At 39.6% G+C, this 26,630-nt stretch overlaps 1 protein-coding gene across 34 annotated transcripts in view; it reads left to right on the top strand.

Annotated features, from left to right (window-relative positions):
- Window positions 1–26,630, top strand: part of EHBP1 (EH domain binding protein 1) — a 369,744-nt gene that overhangs the window by 31,733 nt on the left and 311,381 nt on the right. For 7 of the 34 annotated variants that reach the window (XM_055108340.3, XM_055108339.3, XM_055108335.3 and 4 more), the window contains exons 1-2: window positions 58–175; window positions 1,336–1,734. In XM_055108340.3, the coding sequence (XP_054964315.1) occupies window positions 1,631–1,734 (104 nt within the window). In that variant the 5' untranslated portion in view covers window positions 58–175; window positions 1,336–1,630. Of the gene's footprint in view, window positions 1–57; window positions 492–1,335; window positions 1,735–26,630 lie in introns of those variants that run through there. The other 27 variants (XM_055108336.2, XM_055108346.2, XM_055108338.2 and 24 more) reach the window with 16 other exon arrangements.

Here is a 26,630-nt window from a genome sequence, read left to right as displayed (position 1 = left end):
GGGGAAGGTGGAGCCCCTGTGATGGGCAGGCAGTTCTACCAATGAGGTGCCCCAGCCGCTGTAAGACCCGGCCGCCGAGGTGGGCGGGGCACGCGCGGGGCCTGGCCAATGGCGGCGGGGCGGTGGAGGTTGAGCTGCCGTGGGTAGGGTTAGTGTGAGAGGTGCGGCGGGGGAGGTAATGATGATGGTGGCGGAGGAGAAAGGCGGGGGAGGGGGTGCTGGGCGCTGAGCAGTGGCTCTGGCAGGGCTTGGTAGGGTGGGGGACGGTCGCGGGGCGATCTGTCAGGGAGGGGGTGGGCGTGAGGGGCGCCGTCCGCCTGAGGGGCTGCAGATCCCGGCTACCGCGAGCGCCGTGGCTGGCTTGGCTGTTCCATGTGGCTCCGGCGGGGATGGAGGACTCGGTGGCGGCGGCGGCTGCTGCTGCGGCGGCGACGGAGGAGCGGCTATGAGAAGGGAACGGGGCCAGACTCAGCCCGACAGCGGGATTAGAGGTGTGAGGAGGGGGCGGGAGTGGACGAGCGGCGGGGCCGGGGCTCGGGGTCCGGGCTGGGGTCTTCTGGTATCGCCTGGGTGACAGGGACCGCGGACGAGCCACCGCCTGTCTCCGCTGGGGGGCAGGGGTCTGGGCTCCGTGCGTGAGGAGACTGGGCTCCGGCGGACTGTTTCCCTGAGGATGGGGGAGGGAGGCACCGCACCCTGCACAGTCCACTTGCCCCGCTGGTCATTGCTTCACGCCCAGGCAGGAGTTTCCATTTCCCTCCGGTTGGCAGCGAAGGAGCCCAAGTGGCCTGGAGCCGGGACATTGCCCTCTCTCTGCCTGGAGATTTCCCTCCACTCCTCGTTCCCCATCCATTTCCTCCCTCCGACTGAAAAATAGCATTCCTCCTGGCTCCCTAATTTGTTCCAAGCACATATTGTCGGACTTGAGGCTATTAATTATCGACTGAAAAACAAAGTTTATTAAAAAATACTCCACTTCTCCCTCTTTCTGGCGGTGGACATTAAACAGCATCCCTAGACTTTCCCGCTCTGCTCGCCCTTCAGTGATGCTAACAGGGGGAGGTAGGGCCCCGAGTTACCGTCTCTCTGGATTGTTGTTGGTGCTGACTACCTGATGTGTCGCTCCACGTCTTCGGTGTGAATTGTAATTTCTTCCTTGGTGTCTTGCATCCTTGATGTTACTGGCTTTTGAGGTCGGTGTTTTGTTTCATTGTTTAAAAGACATGCAGAGAACTGGGATGGTCTTTTGCAGCGTTATTTAACATGGGTGGTTAGTCATTTCTCATGATTCTCTCCTCATATTCTTTCTCTTTTTGTCTTTGTTTTGCTTTTCAGCCCTCCAGAATACACATCATATAGCCCCTGAGGTGGCATGGTGATGTCTCCATGAGGGAACCCCTTCCCACTCATCCTGTCACGTATATCATAGTGTTCTTGACTGGGCCATTCATCTAAGATGGGATTTACCCTGTGAAACAGGGAGAAGACTTATGGACCCCAAGCATCATTTCGAGTTATAGTTGAGTTTTTAAAAGACATACATGCAAAGTTCCTTTGCTTTGGACCCTCTGCATTATTAAAGCTGCTGTATTGCTAACCCAGAACTGCTCCAGTGTCTTGACTGATCATCATGGCTTCAGTTTGGAAGAGACTGCAGCGTGTGGGAAAACATGCATCCAAGTTCCAGTTTGTGGCCTCCTACCAGGAGCTCATGGTTGAGTGTACGAAGAAATGGTAAGATGTACCTGGAGGTAGATTTTGCTGTGCTGTGGCCTAAGCATACTGTGGCCTAAACTCTGGGTCTTCTGATAGTATATTTACCTTTCTATAGTGCACTAGTGTGTAGAAGCTGGGTGGGGTGCAGATAACTCTAACAAGTACTGTGCTGTGCACTGTTGCTGCTAGTACCATCCCTGTGGATTTTAATTACTGCGCTTCAGTATGGCTCAGAGGACTGTAACTGTGAGAGCACACTAAATACAATAGATTTAGTTTTGAGGTTATTCATCATTAGTGTTAAAATAACTTTGATTTTTGTAATTTTAAGGAGACAAAGAATGGCTACTGAAATATTGTGAGCATTAATCCGTATATTTTAATATAACAGGCATATGATTTAATAGAGTTTTAATATAGAAGTCTATATTCTTGTGGGGTGATGGTAATCTATTTTTGTTTTTTCATTTTTCCTTGCTTAGGATAAAGAATTTTTCATTATTTGATTAATGGAATGCCATCCACAAAACCTTAGAAATTCTTTTGTTAAATGCTTACTCAGGCAACTGTATTTTATTTTAATTGCCTAATGGGATACATTTCTTGGCCAGATTTAAGGAAGCAATTAGTAGTGCTGGTCTGTGATTGGCTTTTTTCCACTTGAGAAGAGTAAATATAGGGCTTTCTTTCCATTGCCCTGAATGATAAACAACAAAAATTTTTTATTTAGTGAGATAAAAAAGTTAATTTTAAGCAAATGGTCGTTTGGGTCTCGATTTACTGCAGTGATTAAGCAGTAATGGACTTACTGCAAAATAAGTCCATTTCTTTGTCCAGAAGGACTGTAATTCAGGTCTGTAATAATTTTTCTTTTTAACATCCATTTTATTAGATTAAAAAAATAGCTTGCTTTATTCTAGAACTCTTATATTTGAATATTTATTTGGAACTAGTTTCTGAATGCTTTTCTCTTCAACTTATTAGGAATATTATTTTAAAATCAGTTTGAGAAATGCATGCACTCATTACCTACTTTATACCAGGTACTGTGGATTTAGAGTAGAATACAACATAATCCCTGTCCTCAAGGAGTGTGCAGTCCAGTATAAGGAGAGTCACATGAATAAATTCACCGTGAGAGATGCAATAATATAAATATGTATGACATAAGGATTTTAATCTGTCTCCATGCAGTTGAGTATCTTTGAGGACGGGTTATTTAACTTCTCCGTGATTCAAGTTTCCATATCCATAAAGGTCATAATGGTGCCACTTCATGGGGAGGGTAATTGTGAAGATTAAATGAGTTAATACATATAAAATGCTTGGAACAGTGTCAGGGACATAGTGCCTAATAGATGCCATTATTATGTACAGAGGTCGCAGAGGGAAAAACAATTCTTTAAGGGTAGAGGATGAGTTGTTGGGATGGCTTCCTGGGATCTGAGCTGGGTTTTGAAAGATTCATAGTTGTTGTCCAGGAAGCCAAGGGAGAAGAAGTAAAAGACATTCTAGACTGAAGCAACAACCTATGCAGAAACATGGGAGGCTTACCTAGCATGGGATGTGCTGGAAATTCAAGTAGTATAGTTTGATATTAATGGGGTTTAAAGTGTAGGATTGGGGGGCATGCAGTGAGATATGAGGTTTGAGAGTCAGGCAGGACTGAAAGCATGTAAAGTTATGTGCTGTTAATAAATGATTTGGGGATTATTCTGTAGGTGATAGGAACATAGTAAAAGATTATGAGCGGAAGAGACATTAGGTTTGCTATTGGAAAATCACCAGGACAACAGTGTAGACTGAGGATCATAGTGAAAAGGTGACTGGAAGCAGCAATATTAGGGTAGCTGTTTTAATAAATAAGGGGAGACAAAAGGTTAGGACTAGGCAGTGGCAAAGGGAATGGAGAGAATTAACTGGAGGAACACTCAGAACACAAAATGGGTAGGATTTGGTGGTCATTTCAGTTGGGGATCTGAGCAAGATGGGGATGAGGGAGAAGAAAAGGGCTAGATTGACATCCAAGCTTTTGTGTTGGAAATTTGGATGTATTTGACCAAGCTGGAGAAGGTCGTGATTATAGGTGTTTCTTAACTTGGCAGTATACTGGGAGCATCAGCGTTAAGATGGTTAAATTTTAATCTTTTTCTTAAGGGAAATAGAACATTATCAGGTGATTCCTCAGTTAGAAAATCAGTTTCTTCCTCACAGTTTGCAGCCTTCCTGGAATTTTATTTCCCTAGAGCTTTTAAGTTATTAATTTTTAAATAACAATTTAAGTTATTGCTAATGTGTCTAAAGGTAAAAGCTACAGCGAAAATTTAGCTTGATTGCAGTTGAATAAATGGCTTGATTACTTTTAGGGATGGCCATTATGGTGTCCCTATTAAATCAGGTCTTATGATAGCATCTGGACTTAATACCAGAAGGATTCGGATGTTCTCCTAGAAGTATTGGGGGTACTTAATACTTAGTACCCCCAATACTTCTTGTATTGTCTAGTGGTTCTAGAACTTACATCTAGAACTTAATACCAGAATTATTTATACCAGTTTTAGAACCACTAGAACTTAGATCAGGAACAAAAATGAGAATGTCTTTTTTTCATTTGAGAGAGGGACAGTATACCAGGGAGGGCCTATGCATCATCATTCCTTGATTGCCACATGAAGGGGCTTTAGCAAATTTGGAGATGATAGGGGTTTATACCCCCTACTCTTCTTGTTGTCCTTATGTCATTTAATTATTAAATGATGTAGCTGTTGGCAAGTAGTAAGACTGGCCTCTGGAGATGAGTTTGAAAGAGACTATACTGTCATTTCTCAGTTTACTTTCTGTTCTGTTCTTTTATCATCTGTAGGCTTTTAGATTTCTGAGAGAAATCTTTACTATGTGAGTTCTCAAAGGCTTTACAGGTGTTTAAGGAAACTGTATGAAATTTGGCAAGTTGGGGTTATGATGATAATTTAACTATGTTGCAAATTAAATTCTGGTAAAAGCTCTCTAATATATGACATGAATCATTATGTATGAATACGTATTATATTTTGTATGTATATATATGAACATATTTTATATTTGTATTTATATTTCTTCCATCTAATTCTTAGTTGTGGTGGGAGGACTAAAAATATTCAAAGTGCCATAAACTTTTCCCAAAAAGTCATGTATTTATTTTAGTTTCTTATTTTTCTATGTCATATAAGAATTCCTTTTCCTTATTTTAAAATATAATTTTAATTATAATTTATATTTTAAATAGGCAGTACAATCACATGGTTCAAAACTCTAGAGGTACAAAAAGGTGAAGATATATCCCTGAAAGTAACTCTTCTTTTTGTTCATTATTTCACACATCTTTGCCAACCTTGTGACCCCAGGATTTGAAAGGTAAAAAAAAAGTAGTTTTTCTTAGTGTTTAAGTTTGTGACATTGACCTGTTAGATAAAATATAAACTCTTTAATCTGATGTTCCAGGCTATGTGTAACTGATCCCAGCTTAGTCTTCCAATTAGACACTAAGAAGACTACATGCACTTTCAGTGTTAAGTTGAATTTATGAAGACCAAATTACATTAAGAAGTATTAATTTCAGATCCACTTCTTTGGGTGGCTTAAGCAAGCATTTCTCTGTTGACCATGGAGTGATATAGAGATACATGAGCCTTGATGTAAATAACCTACTTTTGAAATAAATTTTACAAAGAACAGAAAAAAGCATTAATTAGAAACAAACTTGGTGTGTTTTGTGGGATATGGACTGTCATGAGTAAAAGTGGAAGCAGGGATACCAGCTAATAGGCTGTTGCAGTAATTCAAACAGCAGAGTAGTAGGTGAGAAATGGTCAGACATATGTAAGTAACACACACATACCCTCACACACACTCAGCACCACCACACTTTATTGAGGTATAATTTACACTTGCATATAGTAAAATGCATCCATTTTAAGTGTACAGTTCAGTGAGTTTTGACAATTTTATGTACCCATGTAGCTGGATAATAAATTTTTTTAAAGATATAGTTAGCAGGATTTACTGATGGATTAGATATGATGTAAAGTAAGAGACAATCAATAATGACTATAGGTTTTTGGCCTGAGCAACCAGGTGAATGTAATATTAATTGAAGGGATAGGGGAACACTTGGGGAGGAAAAGGTTTGGTGTGAGGGAGAAATCAAGAATTCTGTTTGCTTTTCGTTTGGGACATCCAGATGGAGATCTTAGTTAAGCAGTTAATTATAAAAGTCTCAAACTCAGAGGCTGGATCATCTTAGTATGTAAGTAGTAGTTATAATCATGGGGCGATAGGAGATTTCCTATGCATTAATACAGATTGAGAAGAGGATTGAAGACTGAGCCTTGAGGCACTTCAGCATATAGAGGTGAGGAAGGAGAGGAGGAGCCAACAAAGGAGACAGGAAACAAGCAGTAGTGAGATAGGAAAATTGGGAGAGCGTGTTTTCTAAGAAACCAACTGCAAAAAGTGTATTAAGGGAGTATTTGGCTGTGTCAAATACTGTTGAGAGGTTTAGCAAGGTGACCATTGGATTTGGCAAGATGGAAAGAACTAATGATTTTGAGGAATGGTTCAATGGAGTGGTGGAGATGAAGGCTTGATTAAGTTGGCTTAGAGGAAAGGAAGTGATTACAGTGAGTATGATGATTTTTTTGGAGTATTTTGCTACAAAGCAGAGAACTAGGTAATACTTGGAGAGAGACAAGGGTTTAAGGTACATTTTTTGCTTGGCAGATACTGCAACATGTGTAAATGCTGGTGGAAATGATTGGTAGAGAAGGAAAAATGGATGATGTGGTGGGATAGGAGGTAACCTTAGGACAGAAAAGTCTTTGAGTGAGAGAAAGAGAAAAGGATCCAGAACACAAGTGGAAAGGTTGAACTTAGGTAGAAGCAGGGACCATTCATTGTTACAAGGGGAGAAGCAGGGTACATGGGTAGAGAAGCAGATAGGTTGGTAGATTTGGTTGGGAAGGATGTGGACATTCTGTTTTCTTAGGGAAATGATATAAGAAATCATCTGCTGGGAGGGAGGTGACAGTTGTTGAAGAACTGAGGAGATGAGGTATGAAGTTTTCAAAGTGAGAATGAATTGACTAGGGAAATGTAGGGGGATTGCTGGGTAGTAGCGATGACCTTCTTAACTTTGTGATTATAAATTTTAAGTGAATGCAACCAGCAAGTTTGCATATTTTAATCCAACTGTGTTCAGTGCTTTGGTGCAGGCATGGAATAGATAGAGTTGGATTTGACCAGGATTGGATTTTGTTAGGAATGTGTAACTGAGGGGAAGAGAGACAGGGAAATTGAGAGCAAATGTGCAGGAGTGGTTTTAGTGATGAACCATGGAATATAAGCTGGAAAAGGAGAAGGTAAGTACGTGAAAGATGGGATAGTCAGTGAAAGCATGAAAAGGATAATGATTGAAAGATTTTAAAGAGGTTGAAGAATTGTTGGGGTTGGGAGCTGGAAAGATGGGAGGTGGAAGAGTGTGAGATGCTTGATTTTGAGGATGTGGTTAATGTTAATGACAAGATACTGGTGGTGTCCTTGGATCACATGTGCATATCTGTTTACAAAAATGAGCACATATCCCAATATATTTTTAATATACTGCATACATGAAATATGAGTATACTTTAATTTCCTTTAATAAAATAAATACCTTTAAAATAAATAAATTTAAGTAGAATTTCTTGCTGTGTTTGAGTAGATAATCTTTTGCACCTTCCAGGTATTCCTATTCCTTGTTAGAGACTATAGCTATTAGTATATAACCATGAGAGTTGGTGGCTGAGGTGAAATGGAGTAAAAGATTTTTTGGGTATGAAGAGGGTGGTCAAGGAATTTAGAGGCCAATGTGTGGACAGATTATTTGTGTGGCTCTTGAAGTTGCCAAGAATAATGGGAGGAGAAACATTTAAGACAGGGAGTCAGGTGCTAAACTCTTTTTTTTTTTTTTTTTTGAGACAGAGTCACACTCTGTTGCCCAGGGTGGAGTGCAGTGGCTCATTGCAACCTCTGCCTCCTGGGTTCAAGTGATTCTCATGCCTCAGCCTCCTAAGTAGCTGGGATTACCGGCATGTACCACCATGTCTGGCTAGTTTTTTTGTATTTTTAGTAGAGACAGGGTTTTGCTATGTTGGCCAGGCTGGTCTCGAACTCCTGTCCTCAAATGATCTGCCCACCTCAGCCTCCCAAAGTACTGGGATTACAGGTCTGAGCCACGGCACCTGGCCTGGTGCTAAAATCTTTAATGTATGAGGGGAGAGATGGGGCAGAAGGTTAGATGACTGCAAAAGGAAGAGGCAAGGTAAGAAAGGTATTGTTCCCTAGTTTCTAGGCTTGCTTCTAGAGAGGTTAGTTTGCAGTACTTTCTATGTTGCAAGTTATGTGAATCTTGAACATCTTATTCCTTGAAACAAAATAATGCAGTCTTTTCTATATTGTAAGTTGTCAAAGGCATATGATTTTAGCAAATGCTAAATTGATGTTACTTGTTTGTAATTTCATGATAGTATCTTATAAACTGATTTTTTTTAATTGTAATTGTTACATATTGTGTTTTTTCCAGATTTTAAGTCTTTATTCTATGTGAAGAACAGTTTTACAAAATTCAATTGTGGTGGGTTCTTTAAGGAATATAGTGGAGCCACTTAATGCCATAATTGGATATTGATGTGCTTACATCATGATTATGTCTACACATGACTCAAAATATGCCTCTAGATCAAGAGTTGGCAGGCAAACTCTGGCCTGATCCAAACTGGCTCTTTTGTTCTCTAAAAAAATAGAGAACAAATTTTTTCTGTAAATCTTCACACTTTGGGTGGGGCTGAGGTGGCAGGATCCCATGAACTCAGGAGTTCAGTAGTTCAAGACCAACCTGGGTAACATGGTGAGACCCTATCTCTTAAAAAAAAAAAAAGAAAAAAGAAAGAAAGATAAAGTTTGCTGACTTCTGCTTTAAGTCGTGGGAGTTACTTGCAGCTAGTGTTTAGGGAATACAGAGTCTAGCACCTTTCTGTGTTCTCTGTGCTCAGGCTCTAAACTATTAGTTTAGTCTCATTCCACTCAAACTACATAAGTAACAGAGAAGAGACCATTGTGCCAGTTTTCCAGCCTTATAGAAAGAAACTTTAGAACAGCTTCTGAAAACATTGAGGTCTGTGTCTGTGTAAAATACATATTTTCTGGCTGTGTGACCTTGGATGAATTATCTCTTAGTACTTCTTCTGTAGTGGAGATGATAACAACACTACTTCCAGCATAGAGTTGTTTTGAAGATTAAGTAAGATAATACCTGTAATAAAGGGGTTAGAACAGTATCTGACAGAGTAAGCACCCAGTAAATTTTACCCATTGTTGTTATTATTTTTTATCTGATAAATAAGCAATGAGTGATGAAGAGAACTATCTAGAGAGAAAGGTTAGAGTAGGTGGGAAGAAGACTGTAAATATAACCTGAACTTTTAAGAGTGTTAGAGAAAGATGAACTAGCATAGGTTGGAGTGACCAGGGAGGTAGGAGTAACCAGGGAATGTGCCTGCAGAAGTACAGTGCTGAAATGAGCTAAGTTTTGACAGTACTTTGACTTTTGGGGAGAGGAACTACATATTTTTGCTTCTGAAGCAAAATCAATTCCTATGGTTTTATAACTTTATTTCCTTTTTATAATAATTTCAAGCAAATGTTGGGCTAAGAAAACTAACTTAATTCCTCCAAAGTAGAATTAATTTGCCAGCATTTGTGTATGCATGTCTGTGTGTTCGTATGTGTCCTGTAGCGATGTTTTATGATATTTATGATGTATTTCTTTTCTTTTTTTCTTTTGAGACATAGTCTTGCTCTGTCACCCAGGCTGGAGTGCAGTGGCACAATCTTGGCTCACTGCAGCCTCCACCTCCCGGGTTCAAGCAATTCTTCTGCCTCGGCCTCCCGAGTAGCTGGGACTATAGGTGCATGCCACCATGCCCAGCTAATTTTTTGTATTTTTAACAGGGATGGGGTTTCACCGTGTTAGCCAGGATGGTCTCGATCTCCTGACCTTGTGATCCGCCCGCTTTGGCCTCCCAAAGTGCTGGGATTACAGATGTGAGCCACCGTGCCCAGCCGAGTCACTGTGCCAAGCCATTTTATGATGTATTTCTTTTCTTTTTTTTTTGGTATTTTAAAAATATATTATTTCTGAATTTTAAAGAGTCATATGGCACCCAGAATAAAGATTATATTTTCCAGATTTCCTTGCACTTGGTGTGGCCATGTGATTAAATTCTAGTCAATGGAATATGAGGGGAATTGATGTGTACAACTTCCAATTAGAGTCTTTGAAAGGAATGGACCCGACTTCCTCTTATCTTGACCCATTCTTGATAACTGAGGTATGGACCCAGAAAGAATGATGATTTTCAACTATGTGAATGAGATCAACAACTGGGGGATGATGGGTAACAAGACTGAAGAAAGTCAGGGTCCCAATATCATCAGGTTGCTTCCAGCCATACTACTTCTGAGCTGCCTACTTAGACTTTTTTTGAGAGAAACGTTTTCTATCTTATTCAGCTACTGTATCTTTGGATGTCTTTGTTACAACAAACTAATCTTTACCCTAGCTAATACATGTTGTGCTTAATTAACCCTATTATCGCTAAGATAACGTCAAAATTTCACATCTTGGAGTAAGAGAACATCTTGCTCTACACCCTATTTTATCACTCTAGCTTCTCTCCTCATTCTCTTACTCCTACTCTTTCATTCTGAATTACCCTGAATTCATCATAAATGCATGGTTTCTTTCAGATCTTGACCTTTCAATGTCCCACCCATTTCTTGCCCCACCCATTCCTATCTCCTCTACTTCCAGAATTTTCTGCCCCCCCGCCCCCCACCGCGCCCCAACCCGGGAACCTCCCAGGCTTCTTCCCAAAGCATTTCTGAGAGGAGGTGTTACTGATTTTGGACAATTCTAAGGCTTCAATCCCCTTTTCCTGTGCAACTCCCCCACCCAACAGAATCCATGACTCCCTGCTAATCTTAGGACCTATGAAGCAGGCAAAGTCTATTTTGTAGATTCTAAGAGCTGGATAATTTTTTAAGGTGTAGAGAAGCATCTTTTGCTAGAGGTTCTTCTTTGCGTCTCTTATGGTCATCTTCATTCCAAAGCTGTGCTACTGAGTCCACATTCCTTTGAGGGCAGATTGGCTTTCCAAATAGATTGGTATCATGTGAACTGTTTTTTTCTCAGTGAATAATGGCAATACACATGTGTCTCAAGCAGGTACTTAGTTTGCGAAGAAAAATAAATTCATTTATACTTTACCATCATCTTCAGCTATAAAGTGTATTGTCAATAAATTTCATTGCCACAGAGTTGATGCAATTGTCTTCCATTGGTTCAGCAGCCATCTTTATTCCTGCGACAAATAGTTTCTTGTGAGAGGAAGCAATCTGGAAGGTCTGAGGTCCCTTTCCTCTTCCTGAGGCCCTTTGCTCCCCTGGCAACTGCCTGAATAGGCAGCAAGGAGTTGTTTCCCAGTGCTTTTTGCGTTCCTGGCTGCCAACTCTGGCTGCTAAAGTGTCTGCCACCTGCTACAATTTATGATGTTTCTCTATGTGACGACTGTTCATTTCTTTTCTCATTATCTTTTGTAGCAACAGGGGTCTCACTGTGTTGTCCAGGCTGGTCTTGAACTTCTGGCCTCAAGTGACCCTCTGCCTTGGCCCCTCAAAAGTGTTGGGATTACAGGTGTAAGGACCATGCCCAGGGCCAGTTTTTACTTAAAAATTTTTTTCCTGTCATGATTTTAAAGAAATGAACCTAGGATCTTTTCGTAGTGTGTAATTTTCATACATTATTTTGTTATCAAATCTTGATTTACATACTTTAAAAGTTGATTTCTAAAATGAAATTTTAAAGGATTATGTGAGGAGGTTCTGTTCTTATGATTTAGTTTAGTTTCAAATGAGTTTTGCAATTAAAATGCCCAGGGAACTTAAAATTAGGCATTTCTAGAAATGTGCTATTGATGCATCAAATGTGTTTGTTCTGATTTTTTAGGAAATTTCAACAAAAGAGCCACTGAACTTGTTCACTGCATGATATAAAAATAGTTCAGGAAAAATTGCACAAAGCATTTTGAATACTCAATAGGGATGTTCATATTCTACATGAGGACTTTTGCATATTTGTTAAAAGGAGTGGAACTGAGTTTGAAACAGAGGCAGTGAAATTACTGCAGGATGTCATTGTACCTGGTATTTGTCTTATGTATCACTGTTATACTGATATTTTTAGGCAGCTTTGCTAAAAGGTACCTGCTGATTTTCTTTAGTAAGTTTGGTTTATTAAAAATTTTTCTGGTTTTATTAATCCGGGTATTGTTATTTCGAAAATAGTTTTAATAAAGTTTTTTTTTTTAAAACCTATAAAATTTAACTTTAATTATAACAAACACTTTAAAATTTGATAACCTGCTTATGCCCGAAAGAGTTTGTCAGCCTAAGAATTTAAAATAATACCATGTTGACTAATTTAGGGATATAAATAGAATGATGGTCTTACAGGAGCAGAGAGAGCACATATTACTAGGCACTTGAGAGGAGTTAGTTGCTGCTATTGGAGACTGGATTTTGTTCTGAGTTTATTGGCGGCCAAGGCAAAAAGGGATGCACATTGGCTCTTTAATAGTCCTCCTGGCTAAAGAAAGTATATAAATTTGTTTGCAGACTTTTCTTAGACCTTAATCCAAAGAGGATTTTTATTATGAAAATAAAATATGACTTTAGATAAAATCTCCAACTACAAAAGACTCAGAACCACTGTTAAATAAGATAATGTTTATGTCGACCATTCATGAAGACTTTTTATGAGAGAATATGGCTGAGAAACCTAGTTTTCTGATCATGTAATTTAAACCAAGAGTACCACTTGGGAAATTTAGAAGAATGGAAATTTTACATAAATCATTTAGTTTTGTGCTGTCTAGTACAGAGGGAACTAACTATATGTGTTATTTACATCTAAATTTAAATCAATTTAAATTAAATGTAAAATTCAGTTCTTCAGTTACAGTAGCCACATTTCAAATGCTCACTAGCCACATGTGGCTAGCGACCACCATCTTGGATAGTGCAAATATGGAACATGTTCATCACCACAAAAAGTTTTACAGGACAGTGCTGATTTAGCCAGTGCTTCCCAAACTGACTATCTTTAGAATTGCTGGGGTGCTTTGCAAATATGGAGATTTCCATATCCCCTAGGAGGTCCTGATTCTGTAGGTCTGTGATAGTGATGGCAAATCTGTCATTTTAGAAGTTACCCAATTGCTGAAGAGTATCAAATTAGGTCTTAGAACTACCATATTTGATTCTTTCTTAAGAATCCGTCTGAAACAAAGCTTTAGCAGGTGCTGGATGACAGTTCTATTGGTACTCCAGAAAGTGTTTATTGACTTGAAATTTTGAGTTGAATTTTCTTACAGTGGTTCAGCTGTTTTGTGATTTTCTTTCTGATTAAAAGTGAGAGCAATGTGTTTTAGCTATGCCATTTTAGCTGCCAAAATTAACAAATATTTAAACAGGTTCATTGGTTCATTTAAAGACAGACTGGTTTGTTCTCTTCCATATAAGCAAAGAGTGTTGAGAGATAGCTATTCTGACTGTTGAGGTAGAATTTTTTTTTTTTTTTTTTTTTTTGAGCTAGGGTCTCACTCCCATCACCCAGGCTGGAGTGTAGTGGTGCAGTCTTGGTTCCTGGGCTCAAGTGATGTCCCTCATCTCAGCCTCCTGAGTAGCTGGTACTACAGATGTGTGTCACCATGCCCAGCTAATTTTTTGTATTTTTTGTAGAGGCAAAGTTTTGCCATGTTGCCCAGGCTGGTCTTGAACACGGGGCTGAAGTGATCCACCTGCTTTGGCCTCCCAAAGTGCTAGGATTGCAGGCATGAGCCACTGTGCCGACCAGAATAATGTTTTTTTTTAAGAAAAGTTTTGAAACTTCTTAAGTACTTGCATTATAATTGTAATTCTAGACAACATCACTAGTAGATCTGCTCATTTTTTTTCTCTGAAGCATGTCTTAATTCTCACGTTGATTTTTCTATTCCATTGCCTTGTTTCCATCCTTTGCTGTCTTTTGCCAAGGGCCATGATTCACAAACTGTGCCAAGGAGCCCAGGGGCACTGCAGAGAACTCACAAGGGAGCAAGAGATGTTTAACAATTTTGAAGGAAACATAGCAGCATCTGTTGGAAACCACACAAAGTATAGTTGGTCCTCTCTGTATCTATGGGTTCTGCATCTATGGATTCAACCAACTGTGGATTGAAAATATTTGAAAAACAAAATTGTATCAAACATGTACAGATTTGTTTTGGTCATTATTCTCTAAAAAATACAGTATAACTATTTACATAGCATTTACATTGTATTAGATATTATAAGTAATTTAGAGATGACTTTAAAGTATACAGGAGGATGTCCATAGGTTATATGCAAATACTATGCCATTTTATGTCAGGGACTTGAGCATCCTCAGATTTTGGTATCCTCAGGAGGTCCTGGAACCAATCCTCCACTGATACTAATGGAAGACTGTACTAGCTTGAGGTAGTTCAGTTTCAAAATTAGATTGCTACATTCTTTTCAATGATACCACATTTTTGCAAAGCTGGGGTTTTGGCAGTTGCTATGACAAAAAGCAGACATCACATGAAAATCTGTGTGGAACAGGAAACTAGGGAGGCAGTGTCCAATCTAATTCTCAAGTTTGAGAATTAGATTGTCAAGTGTCTAAAACAGGTGCTAAGTTTTTAGGACATACATCCTTCTTAAGTTGTTTGGACCTGACTACTTAATAAACAAAATGGTTAGGTATTTCTTTTGGCTTGGGGGTGAGGGAGTCTGAAAAAAATTACACATTAAGGGCCTTGTAAACCCAGAAAGTTTGGGAACCTCTAGTGTAGGCTTTTGTGATGGCACTTAATGCTTTCCTGGCCCCTCTGGTCTCCCCTTTGCCTATATTACTGCCATAGTTGTCCTTCTAAAATTAGCCTTCCTTTAAATATGTCCTTATTCTGTTTTACTAGTCTTCTTCCAACCATTTCCCTTAAGATTCTGAAATCTTGTTTTTACTACATGCAAATAGTTTCTCTCAAATTTTATCTTTTATTCTTCTCTTTCCCTCTCCAAAATCATTAAATGCAGAAAGCTGTATAGTAAAACCCTATCTCAAAGTAACTTAATTGAAACTGGATTTATTCATGCAATAAGTGGGTCTAGATATCAAGTTTAATGGTTCAGCTTTAATTTGAAGAGTACTCTAATTTGCAAAATTACTTTTAAAAATTGGTTAATTCATTTATTTTGAAACTTTTTATGGAATTAATTTTAGGCTTACAGAAGAGTTGCAAAGATAGTACAGAGCAGGGGTGTCCAATCTTTTGGTTTCCCTGGGTCACACTGGAAGAAGAATTGTCTTGGGCCATGTAAAATACACTAACACTAATGACAGTTGATGAGCTTTAAAAAAAAGTTCCTGCATAAATCTCATAATGCTTTAAGAAAGTTTGTGATTTTGTGTTGGGCTGCAGTTTGGACAAGCTTGATATAGAGAGTTCTTACATATCACATCACCCAGTTTTTTTGGGTAAAATTTGAATAAATAAATTTACCATTGTTGTTTATCAAAACTAAGATTAATATTATTAGGCAAGCTACAGACTTTATTAGATTTTACCAGTTTTCTCACTAATATCCTTTTTCTGTCCAAGGATGTAGTCCAGGTTACCACATTGCATTTAGTTGTCATATCTCCTCTAATCTGTAATAGTTTTTAGTCTTTTTTTGTTTTTGTTTTTCATGACCTTGTTAGGTTTGCCAAGTGCTGGTTAGGTTATTTTGTAGAGTGTCCCTCAAATTGGGTTTGTTTGATGTTTTTTTAGTCATTAGACTGAGGTGATGGAGTTTTGATAAGATACCACAGAGGTAAAGTGCCTCTAGCCCCTGTCACATAATATGATATACCACATGATATCAACATGACTTATCACTGGTAATATTCACCTTGATCACTTAGTCTATGGAGTTTCTCCACTGTAAAGTTACTCTTTTACCCTTTCATATTTTATGCATTAGAAACCAGTTTCTAAATCTAATTTCTCAGGGAGGAGAATTAAGTTTCATCTCCTGGAAGGAGAAGTATCAAAGAATTTGAACATATGTTACAACTACCACAGAACTAATAAATACTGGGGGGAAGATGCTTTGAAGTTATGTAACTGTCCTATTTTTCTTTAAAGTTTTGGTCACCAATTTAAAAATTCATCAGTAGATTTTGCTTGTAGCGATCACTACTGTGTCCTAATGATAATTTTCTGTTTCCTTTATTCCTTCTACATTTATTTTTGGAATTTTTCTGTAAGCAAGATTTGTCCTTTATTCCTCATTTATTTATTCAGTTATTTATTCATATCAGTGTGTACTTAATGGTTATTTATAAAATAACCTTTTGATATCATTACTGCCTTTTGTACAGAGGTTCTGACAAGGAGGTACATTGTTTTTTAAAAATAACCCTATTTTTAAAAAGAATATTTTGAAATAATTTCAGACTTATAGAAAAGTTGCAAACACAATACAAATAATTCACATATACATTTCCCCTCAATTCCACAAGTGGCAACATTTTACCATATTTGCTTTATCAATCTCTCTTAAGCAATTTTGTATGTAATTTTTTTCTTAACATTTAAGAGTAAGTTGTACCATAGTGCCCCTTTACCCATAAACACTAGAGTATGTATTTCTTAAAAATAGGAATTTTTTTTTTTTTTTTTGAGACAGAGTCTCACTCTATTGCCCATGCTGGAGTGCAGTGGCGTGTGATCTTGGCTCACTGCAACCTCTGCCTCCTGGGTTCAGGCGATTCTCCTGCCTCGGCCTCCCGAGTAGCTGGAACTACAGGTGCATACCACCAAACCAGGCTAATTTTTTGTATTTTTAGTAGAGATGGGGTTTTACTGTGTTGGCCAGGTTGGTCTCGATCTCGTGATCCACCTGCCTCGGCCTCCCAAAATGGTGGGATTACAGGCGTGAGCCACCATGCCCTGCCAAAAATAGGGATTTTTTTTTTAAACATAACCACAGTTTAATTTGTCAAAATCAGGAAATTTACATTTGTATGTAATGCTATTACTTAATCTATAAGCCTAATTCAGATTTCTCCAATTATCCCAAGAATTCCATTGATACCAAAAGAAGAATTTTTTCCTCCCTAGACCAGGATCTAATCCAGGACCATATGTTACATTTAGTTGTCACACCTCTTTAATCTCCTTTAATCTGGTAGAATTCCTCAGTCTTTGTTTTGACACTTGACACTTCTTAAGTGTCAATTCACCTTGACACTTTTGAAGAGTGTTCCTCAATTTGTGTTTGTCTGATATTTACTCATGATTAGGTTCAGGTTATGAATACTTTGCAGTAATACCAAAGTGAAGCTGTGTATTCTCTGCATCAGGAGTCACATCATATTGATTGTGCTGTGGTTCAAGAGAGCTGTTATGATTTCAGTTCTTTTGCTCCTTGGCTGAGGTATTTTATGTCCAATTATGTGGTTGATTTTAGAGTATGTGCCAAGTGGTGATGAGAAGAATGTATATTCTGTTGTTTTTGGATGGAGAGTTCTGTAGATGTCTATGAGGTCCATTTGATCCAGTGCTGGGTTCAGGTCCTCAATATCTTTGTTAAGTTTCTGCCTTAGTGATCTAATACTGTCAGTGAGGTGTTGAAGTCTTCCACAAGTCTCTTTGAAGGTCTCAAAGAAATTGCTTTATGAATTGGGGTGCTCCTGTCTTGGATGCACATATATTTAGGATAATTAGGTCTTCTTGTTGAACCCTTTACCATTATGTAATGCCCTTCTTTGTCTTTTTTAATCTTTGTGATTTAAAGTCTATTTTGTCTGAAATTAGGATTGCAACTTTTGATTTTTTTTCTGTTTTCTATTAGCCTTGTAGGTTTTTCTCCATCCCTTTATTTTGAGCCTATGGGTGTCATTGCATGTGAGGTGGGTCTCTTGAAGACAGCATACCAATAAGTCTTGGTTCTTTATGCGGCTTTCCACTCTGCCTTTTAATTGGGGTGTTTAGCCCATTTACATTTAAGGTTAATATTGATATGTTTGGATTTGATCCTGTCATCGTGATGTTAGCTGGTTATTATGCAGACTTGTGTGGTTGCTTTATAGTGTCACTGGCCTGTGTACTTAAGTGTGTTTTTGTAGTGGCTGGAAACAGTCTTTCCTTTCCATATATAGTGTTTCCTTTAGGAGCTCTTGTAAGGCAGATCTGGTGATAATTAATTCCCTCAGCATTTCCTTATGTGGAAAGGATTTTATTTCTCCTTCGCTTATGAAGCTTAGTTTGGTGAGACATGAAATTCTGGGTTGGAATTTCTTTTCTTTAAGAATGTTGAATATAGGCTCCCAGTCTCTTCTGGCTTTTAAGGTTTCTTCTGCTGAGAGGTCCACTGTTAGTCTGATGGGCTTCTCTTTGTAGATGACCTGACCTTTCTCTCTAGCATTTTTTCTTTCATTTCAACCTTGGGGAATCTGATTATTATGTGTCTTGAGGATGATCTTCTTGTGAAGTATCTTACTAGGGTTCTTTGCATTTCCTGAATTTGAATGTTGGCCTCTCTAGCTAGGTTGGGGAAGTTCTCATGGATGGTATCCTGTAATATGTTTTCCGAGTTGCTTACACTCTCCCCATCTCTTTCAGGGATACCAGTGAGTCATAGATTTGGTCTCTTTACATAATCCCATATTTCTCAGAGGTTTTATTTGTTCCTTTTCATTCTTTTTTGTCTATTCTTGTCTGACTGTCTTATTTCAGAAAGCAGTCTTCAAGCTATGAAATTCTTTCCTCCACTTGGTCTGTTCTGCTGTTCTTGTGATTGCATTATGAAATTCTTGTAGTGTGTAACCAATTCTGTCAGATTGGTTACATTCTTCTCTATACTGGTTATTTTGTCTTGTCAGCTCCTGCATTGTTTTATTGTGATTCTTAGCTTCCTTGGATTGGGTTTTAGTGTACCCATCCAAGTACATCTCAGTGATTTAGTGCATCTCAGTGATTCTTGTTCCTGTCCATATACTGAATTCTATTTCTGTCACTTCAGCCATCTTGGCTTAATTCAGAAAGCTTGCAGGGGAGGTGTTGCAGTTGTTTGGAGGAAGGAAGGCACTTTGGCTTTTTGAATTGTCAGAGTTCTTTTGTTGGTCCTTTTTCATCTTTATGGGCTGATGTTTCTTCAATCTTTGAAGTTGCTCACCTTTGGATAGTTTTTTTTTTTCTTTTATCCTATTTGATGGCCTAGAGGAGGGGTCCCCAACCCCTGGGCCATGGACTAGTACCAGTCTATGGCCTGTTGGGAACTGGGCTGCACAGCAGGAGGTGAGTAGTGGGCAGGCAGGCGAGTGAGCATTACTACCTGAAATCCGCCTCCTCTCAGATCAGTGGTGGCATTAGATTCTCACAGGAGCACAAATGCTATTGTGAACTGCTCATGCAAGGGATGTAACTTGTATGCTCCTTATGAGAATCTAATGCCTTCTCTCAACTTGTGTAGAAAAATTGTCTTCCATGAAATTGGTTCCTGGTGCCATAAAGATTGGGGACTGCTGACCTAGAGGACTTGATTGTGGTATAAGGTGGATTCAGCCAACTGACTTCATTTCTGGAAGATTTTAGGGGGCCAGTGCTCAGCTCCCAACTCCTGGACTGTGTGCTCTAACTCTGGAGGACTTTTATCAGCCCTGACTTTGTTCTCTGGCTCCTCGGGGATAGGAATCCACTGTGCTGTGGCGGTGGGGGCGCTCCAAGGTGCTGGGTGGTGTTGGCCAAAGTGTTTTGTAGTGTGGTGACAGTGATATCCATCCTCATTTGCTTGTGCCTTATTTGCATGTGCCTCATTTGCATATGCCAGCAGCAGCGGCTGTGGCAGTGTGGTGGAGTGTATGCTCATTGGTTGTGGCAGTGTGCTAGTGGGTCCCGGGGTGCCTGCCTCCAAGCCAGTGTTCACCTCAGTGGCAGAGGCAACCCATTCGTGGGGATGCGGGGGCCCCCTGCTGGCAATTGTGCATGCCGTCATGCTGGTGGTGGTGTTGGCACAGGGGTGGGGCACTGGAGGCACAAGTCTGTGTGCACTGTGTGCACTGCCATCAGGGGTGGTTACTCAGGGCAGCAGGGAGTCTACTGTTTTCTGCCTGGTTTCACTCCCACAGCAGTGTTGGTACAAAGGCAGGGTGCTGGTGGGGGTGGAGTTGGATGGCTCTGTGCCTGCCGAGGCTCCCATTGAAATGTGGTTGGTGGAGGATGGGGGATGGACTGCACTCTGGAGGCAGCAGTGGCTGGGTAGGGTGCATGCACATGGGCAGCTGATGGAGCAAGGAAGCCAAAACTTGCCCATGCACACACTGCCAGCAAAGCGATGTGGGGGGTTGTCATGATTGGAGGTGGTGTGTGGGAGCTACAGTGTGGGGAGGAAGCAGGTAGGCTGGTGCGTGGCTATGAGAGCTGCCCTGCTGGAGCTCTCCACCAGTCAAGCACTGTTGCTAGCATAGGAGCTAAGTTGTGGGCCCCTAGGGCACTCAAGGCTTCTGTGCAAGCAGATGTGGCCAGGCTAGGACCCAGGGAGAGGCCAGCAGACCAAGGGACACAGGGGTTGGACTGGCCTTGTCTGATGGGCAAGACTGCCCTGCAGAGTTGAGGTCCAACAGTACCTCTAGGGCTAAAATCTCCTATGGGAGCAAGTCAAGCCTAGGGGGATGGGCAACCCTGGCTGTGCCCTATTGCAGTTGCTCCTTCACCAAACCCTCTGAGCTCCGCATCAGCTGGCTTACTGCCCCTACCACTTCTCTAAGCAGCTCTCCCTGCCAACTCGAGTGTCCATTGTGGTGGAGGAGTCTCCTCTTGCCAGGATTCCAGAGGTCAGTGATGAGAGTGGGTGGGTTTCTCCTTGCCAGTTCAACTCACCCAGTCTCCTGGAATCCTTGGAGGCCTGGAATGATTACTGGTGTGCGGTAGGTAGCCCCGTGCTGGGTTTCCAGCTTCCTCCACCTTCATCCCAGCTTCTGTGTCTTCCCTCTTTCTGCTCTCAGTACTTTTCCTCTGAAGATCTGTTAGGCATGTGCCAGTCATTTCAATCCCTTCGTGGCATCTGTTCTATCTGGCTGCTCTAGTCGGCCATCTTGCCCTCTCTCTTATCCTATTCCTAATCAAACTCTTACCCATTAGTGTTAGTATTCAGTATGGTTTTGTTTTTATTTTTTATTTTAGACTTGTTAAGTGCACTATTGAGAAAGGGGGAAAGAATAGAACTAGGAGTTCAATCTGTTACTGACTGTGAACAATCGATTGAGATAACTCACTACCAGCCTGGTTTTGTTTTTTATTTGAAGCATAGATAGATTCATTTGTTTTTATTTATATTTCACACTATAAAATCCTCCCATCCTGTTGAATTAATTAATTAATTAAATGTTAATGTTGTTCCCCATGTGAGAACTATTTTTTTTTTTTCGAGATGGAGTCTTGCTCTGTCACCCAGGCTGGAGTGCAGTGGTGCGATCTCGGCTCACTGCGACTTCCACCTCCCAGGTTCAAGCAATTCTCCTGCCTCAGCCTCCTGAGTAGCTGGAATTACAGGCACATGCCACCACGCCCGACTAATTTTTGTATTTTTGGTAGACACGTGGTTTCACCATGTTGGTCAGGCTGGTCTCAAACTCCTGACCTTGTGATCCGCCCGCCTTGGCCTCCCAAAGTGCTGGGATTACAGGCGTGAGCCACTGCGCCCGGCCTACAAGAACTATTTTTAAAATTATGTCTTCCCCATCCTGATTGTCCTATTCCCAACTCTGTCCTTTCCACCTTGTTCCACCCAACTCCTGAATGTAACCAGTTTTGTTATTCTGGATTTCTTCTTCTTCCTTTTTTTTTTTTTTTTAAACAGATTTATTGAGGTATAACTCATGTACTAAACAGTTTGCCCTTTTAAAATGTACAATTCAGTGGTTTTTAATGTATTTCTAGAGTTGTGCAACCATAGTCACTATCTAATTTTGGAACATTTTTGTGAAAAAATCCCGTACCTGTTAGCAGTCACTCCGTATTCCTCTGGAACTCCCCTCCCCACTCAACCCCCAGGTAACCACTAATCTAATTTCTGTTCTCTCTAGATTTGCCTATTCCAGATACTATATGGTCTTTTGTGACTGGCTTCTTTCACTTAGCATTATGGTTTCAAGGTTCATCCATGTGTAACAAATGTCAATACTTCATTCCTTTTTATTGCTGAATAATCTATTATATGGATATGTTACATTTTATCCATTCATCAGTTGATGAACATTTGGGTCTACTATTATGAATAATGCTGCTATGAACATTTGTGTCTTGGGTGTGTTACACATCACAGGCTCTTTGCCTCCCTGTATAATAAAAATTAACATAGGGCCAAGTAGATATCCCAGACAAGGCTGTTATTTTGGGGCTTGCACTTGAGCGCAAGGGAGACAGCAGAGGTGCAAGGACTCTTTAGCTGAGTCTGTGAAACAGCTGGTAGGGAATTTTTTGTTAGACAAAGTGCACGATTGACATCAGGGGTGAGACATGCAGACTGGGCTGGGAAAAGCCTCTGAAGGGTAGGGTATGAGGGTCAGCATATCTGGTTGTGATATTTATCTTAAATATTGGACACCCTAGTAGTCTGGCCAGAGGCAACAAGGCTATAAGTTAATTGTTAAGCATTCTTTCCTGAAGTGGGACACTCCACAACCTTGGTTTGATATTTAGATTTCCTAAGGCCAGTTCCTGGAATTCTTTAAGTAAAAGGCATGGTTTAAACATTATGAAGAAGGAGCTGTGTCCCATTCCTATTCTATCTCAGGTATATACCTGGAAGTGGAATGCTGGACCATGTAGTAACTAACTTTTTGAAGAACTGTCAAACTGTTTACCAAAGTGGCCGCATCATTTCACATTCCCACCAGCAATGTATGAAGTTTCCAGTTTCTTCATTTCCTCACCAACACATCTGATTGTCTTTTTTATTTTAGCCATTTAAGTACATGTAAAGTGTTATATCATTGTGATTTTTGACTTGCATTTCTCTAATTGCTGAACCATGTTGAGCCACAATATTTTCATATGCTTATAGACCATTTACATGTCCTTTTTGGAGAAATGTGTATTGTAATCATTTGCCCATTTTTAATTGGATCGTTTCCTTTTAGTGTTGTAAGAATTCTTTATATATTTTGGATATAAGACACTTATCAGGTATGTGATTTGCAAATAGTTTCTCTCCTGTTGTAAGCTATTTACTTTCTTGGTGGTGTTTTTAAAAAAGGGCTTAATTTTCATAAAATGTAGTGTGTCTATTAATACATTAATAATATGTCTATTTTTTATTTTGTTACTTGTGCTTTTGGTGTTGTGTCTTCTTAGACTTTGCCTAACCCAAAGTCACAAAGATTTACTACTTCTATTTTTTATAAGAGTTTTATAATTTTAACTCTTACATATAGTAAGAGTAAGTCTATAATCTGTTTTGAGTTAATTTTTGTGTATGGTGTAAGGAAGGTGTCTACTTTTATTCTTTTGTATGTGAGTATTTACTTCTAGCACCATTTGTCTAGTCTGGTTATTTTCTTCCTTTGTTTCTTTTTGCATGAACGTGCAGATATATGCACTTCTAAAAAATTTATTTATTTTACCTGTGCAGAAGACGTAAGACAATACAATCAGTACTTTCACTTTACTTTTTCACTTAATATATTCTGGAAATCATTCCATATCAGTTCATAGAGTTTGTCCTTATTCTTTTTTTTTTTTTTCCTCAACAGCTACAAAGTACTATCTTTGCGATACACTATAGTTTATCCAACTATTCTCTTATATGTGGTCATTTAGATTGTTCCTAATATTTTGCACATATAATACTTTAATGAATAGCCTTTATGTTTGGGGGTAAAGTCCTAGAAATGGAATTGCTGTGTCAAAAGGTAAACACATATGTAGTCTTGTTAGATATTGCCAAATTCCTCTCCATAAGGGTTTTACCAATTTACCTTCCCACCAGAAATATATGAGAGTGCCTGTTTCCCCACAGCCTCGAGTACCAAATTTGTTGTCCTGAGGTTTTTGCCAAAGTGAGAGGTGAGAAATGGTATCTTGGGGTAGTTTTAATATGTACAGACATACCACAGAGATATTGTGATCTTAGTTCCAAACCACTGTAATAAGGCAAATATTGCTATAGAGAGAGTCACACAAATTCTTTGTTTTCTTAGTGCATATAAAAGTTGTGTTATTGATTGACTACTGTTCTATCTAGTTTTTGGTCTTTCTCCTTTAACTTTAAAACAATTAATAGAGTTTATGGTTTTGAGCAGTTATGAATTTACAGAAAAATTAAGTAGAGTACAGACAATTTTCATATACCCCTCATCTGCCCCTATTTCCCCCCGCTTATTGATATCTTACATTAATAATGACATGATTCCACCGTTATAGTATCATACAGAATATTTTCATGGCTCTGAAAATCCTCTGAAATCTCTCCCTCACTCCCCCTCTTCCCTCCCACTGAATTTCTGGCAACTACTAATCTTTTTACTGTCACCATAGTTTTGCCTTTTCCAGAATGTCATGTTGTTGGAATCATACATTAGGTAGACTTTTTAGATTGGCTTCTTTCAGTCATCAATATGCACTGAAGTTTCCTCCATGTCTTGTGGCTTGATAGCTTATTTCTTTTTCATCAGTAAATAATATTCCATTGTCTGGATGTGCCACAGTTTATCCATTTACCCGTTGAAGGACATCTTAGTTGCTTCTAAGTTTTGACAATTATGAATAAAGCTGCTCTAAACATCTTTTTCTTTTTTTTTAGAGAGAGAGAGAGACAGAGACAGAGAGAGACAGACAAAGATACACAAAGAGAGGACAGAGAGAGACAGATAGAGATACACAAAGAGAGACAAGATACACAAAGATACACAAAGAGAGAAGGAAAGAGAGAGACAGACAGATAAAGAGACAGACAGAGAAAGACAGAGATGGACAGAGACAGAGAGAAAAAGAGAGAGAGAAACAGAGACGGAGAGAGAGAGACAGACAGGCAGACAGACAGGCAGAGAAAGAGAGTAAGACAGAAGGCAGACACACACACACACAGAGACAGAGACAGATGGAGAGACAGAGAGAAAAGACAGAGAGACAGAAACAGACAGAAAGAGAGAGACACAGAGAGAGAGACAGAGACAGAGAGAGAGACAGAGACAGGGAGAGAGAGAGACAGACAGGGAGAGAGAGAGACAGAGAGAGAGAGACAGACAGACAGGCAGAGAAAGACAGTAAGACAGAAGACAGACACAGAGAGAGAGAGACAGACAGAGAGAGACAGACAGACAGGCAGAGAAAGACAGTAAGACAGAAGACAGACCCAGAGAGAGAGAGACAGGCGGAGAGAGAGAGAGAGAGACAGAGACAGGCAGAGAGAGAGACAGAGAGACGGACAGAGAGAGAGACAGGCAGAGAGAGAGACAGAGAGACGGACAGAGAGACAGGCAGAGAGAGAGAGAGAGACAGGGAGAGAGGGAGACAGACAGACGGAGAGAGAGAGACTGACAGACAGGCAGAGAAAGAGAATAAGACAGAAGACAGACACAGTGAGACAGGGAGAGAGAGAGACAGACAGACAGGGAGAGAGAGAGACTGACAGACAGACAGACAGGCAGAGAAAGAGAATAAGACAGAAGACAGACACAGTGAGACAGAGACAGAGGACAGAAAGAGACAGACAAAGAAAGACAGAGACGGACAGAGAGAGACAGAGACAGAGAGAGACAGAGAGAGAGAGAGACACACACACACACACACACACACACAGAGACAGGCAGGCAGAGAAAGAGTAAGACAGAAGACAGACACAGTGAGAGAGACAGGTAGAGAGAGAGACAGAGATAGAAAGACAGAGAGAAAGATACTTGTGGGGAGTTTGATTGTTACTGCATTGAGTCTATAGATCAAATTGGGAAGAACTGCATCTTGGTAATATTGAGTCTTTCCATCCATGTACAGATATCTCTCAATTTATTTGGATCTTCTTGGATTTTTGTAATTTTTTTCCCATAGATCTTGTGTATATTTATTGGATTTATACCTAAGTATTTCATTTTTTTGGTGCTAATATAAATGGTATTCCTGTTTTTAAATTCCAATTCCAATTGGTAAATTCCAATTGTTCATTGCTGATGTATAAAAGGAATTGACTTTTATATATTAACCTTGTATCCTGCAATCTTGCTATGATTGCTTATTTATTTTAGGAGTTTTGTTGATTTTTTGGGACTTTCTACATAGACAATCCTATCACACGCAAACAAATACAGTTTTATTTCTTCCTTTCCAACCTATATACCTTTTCTTTTTCTTGTCTTATTGCATTAGCTAGGACTTCCAGAATGATTTGACTAGTAGTGGTGAGAGCAGACATCCTTGCCTTATTCCTTGGCAGGAAGGCATCTAGTTTTTCACTGTTAAGTATAACGTTATCCTTAGGTTTTTTGGTAGACGTTCTTTATCAAGTTGAGGAAGTTCCCCCTTTTTTCCTAGTTGTCTGAGAGTTTTTATCATGGATGGCATTGGATTTTGTCAAATATTTTTGCTCCATCTAATGATGTAATCATATAGCTTTTCTTCTTTAGCCTGTTGATATGATGGATTACAATGATTTTTATAATAATTGGTTTTTACAGTAATTGGTTTTTAAATGTCGAACCAACCTTGTGTACGTAGAATCCAATTTGATCATGTTGTATA

The sequence above is a fragment of the Pan paniscus genome, chromosome 12 (genome assembly GCF_029289425.2).
Source record: "Pan paniscus chromosome 12, NHGRI_mPanPan1-v2.0_pri, whole genome shotgun sequence".
NCBI lineage: Eukaryota > Metazoa > Chordata > Mammalia > Primates > Hominidae > Pan > Pan paniscus.
The sequence above is the reverse complement of the archived record's forward strand: the minus strand, read 5'-3'. Positions and strand labels throughout refer to the sequence as shown.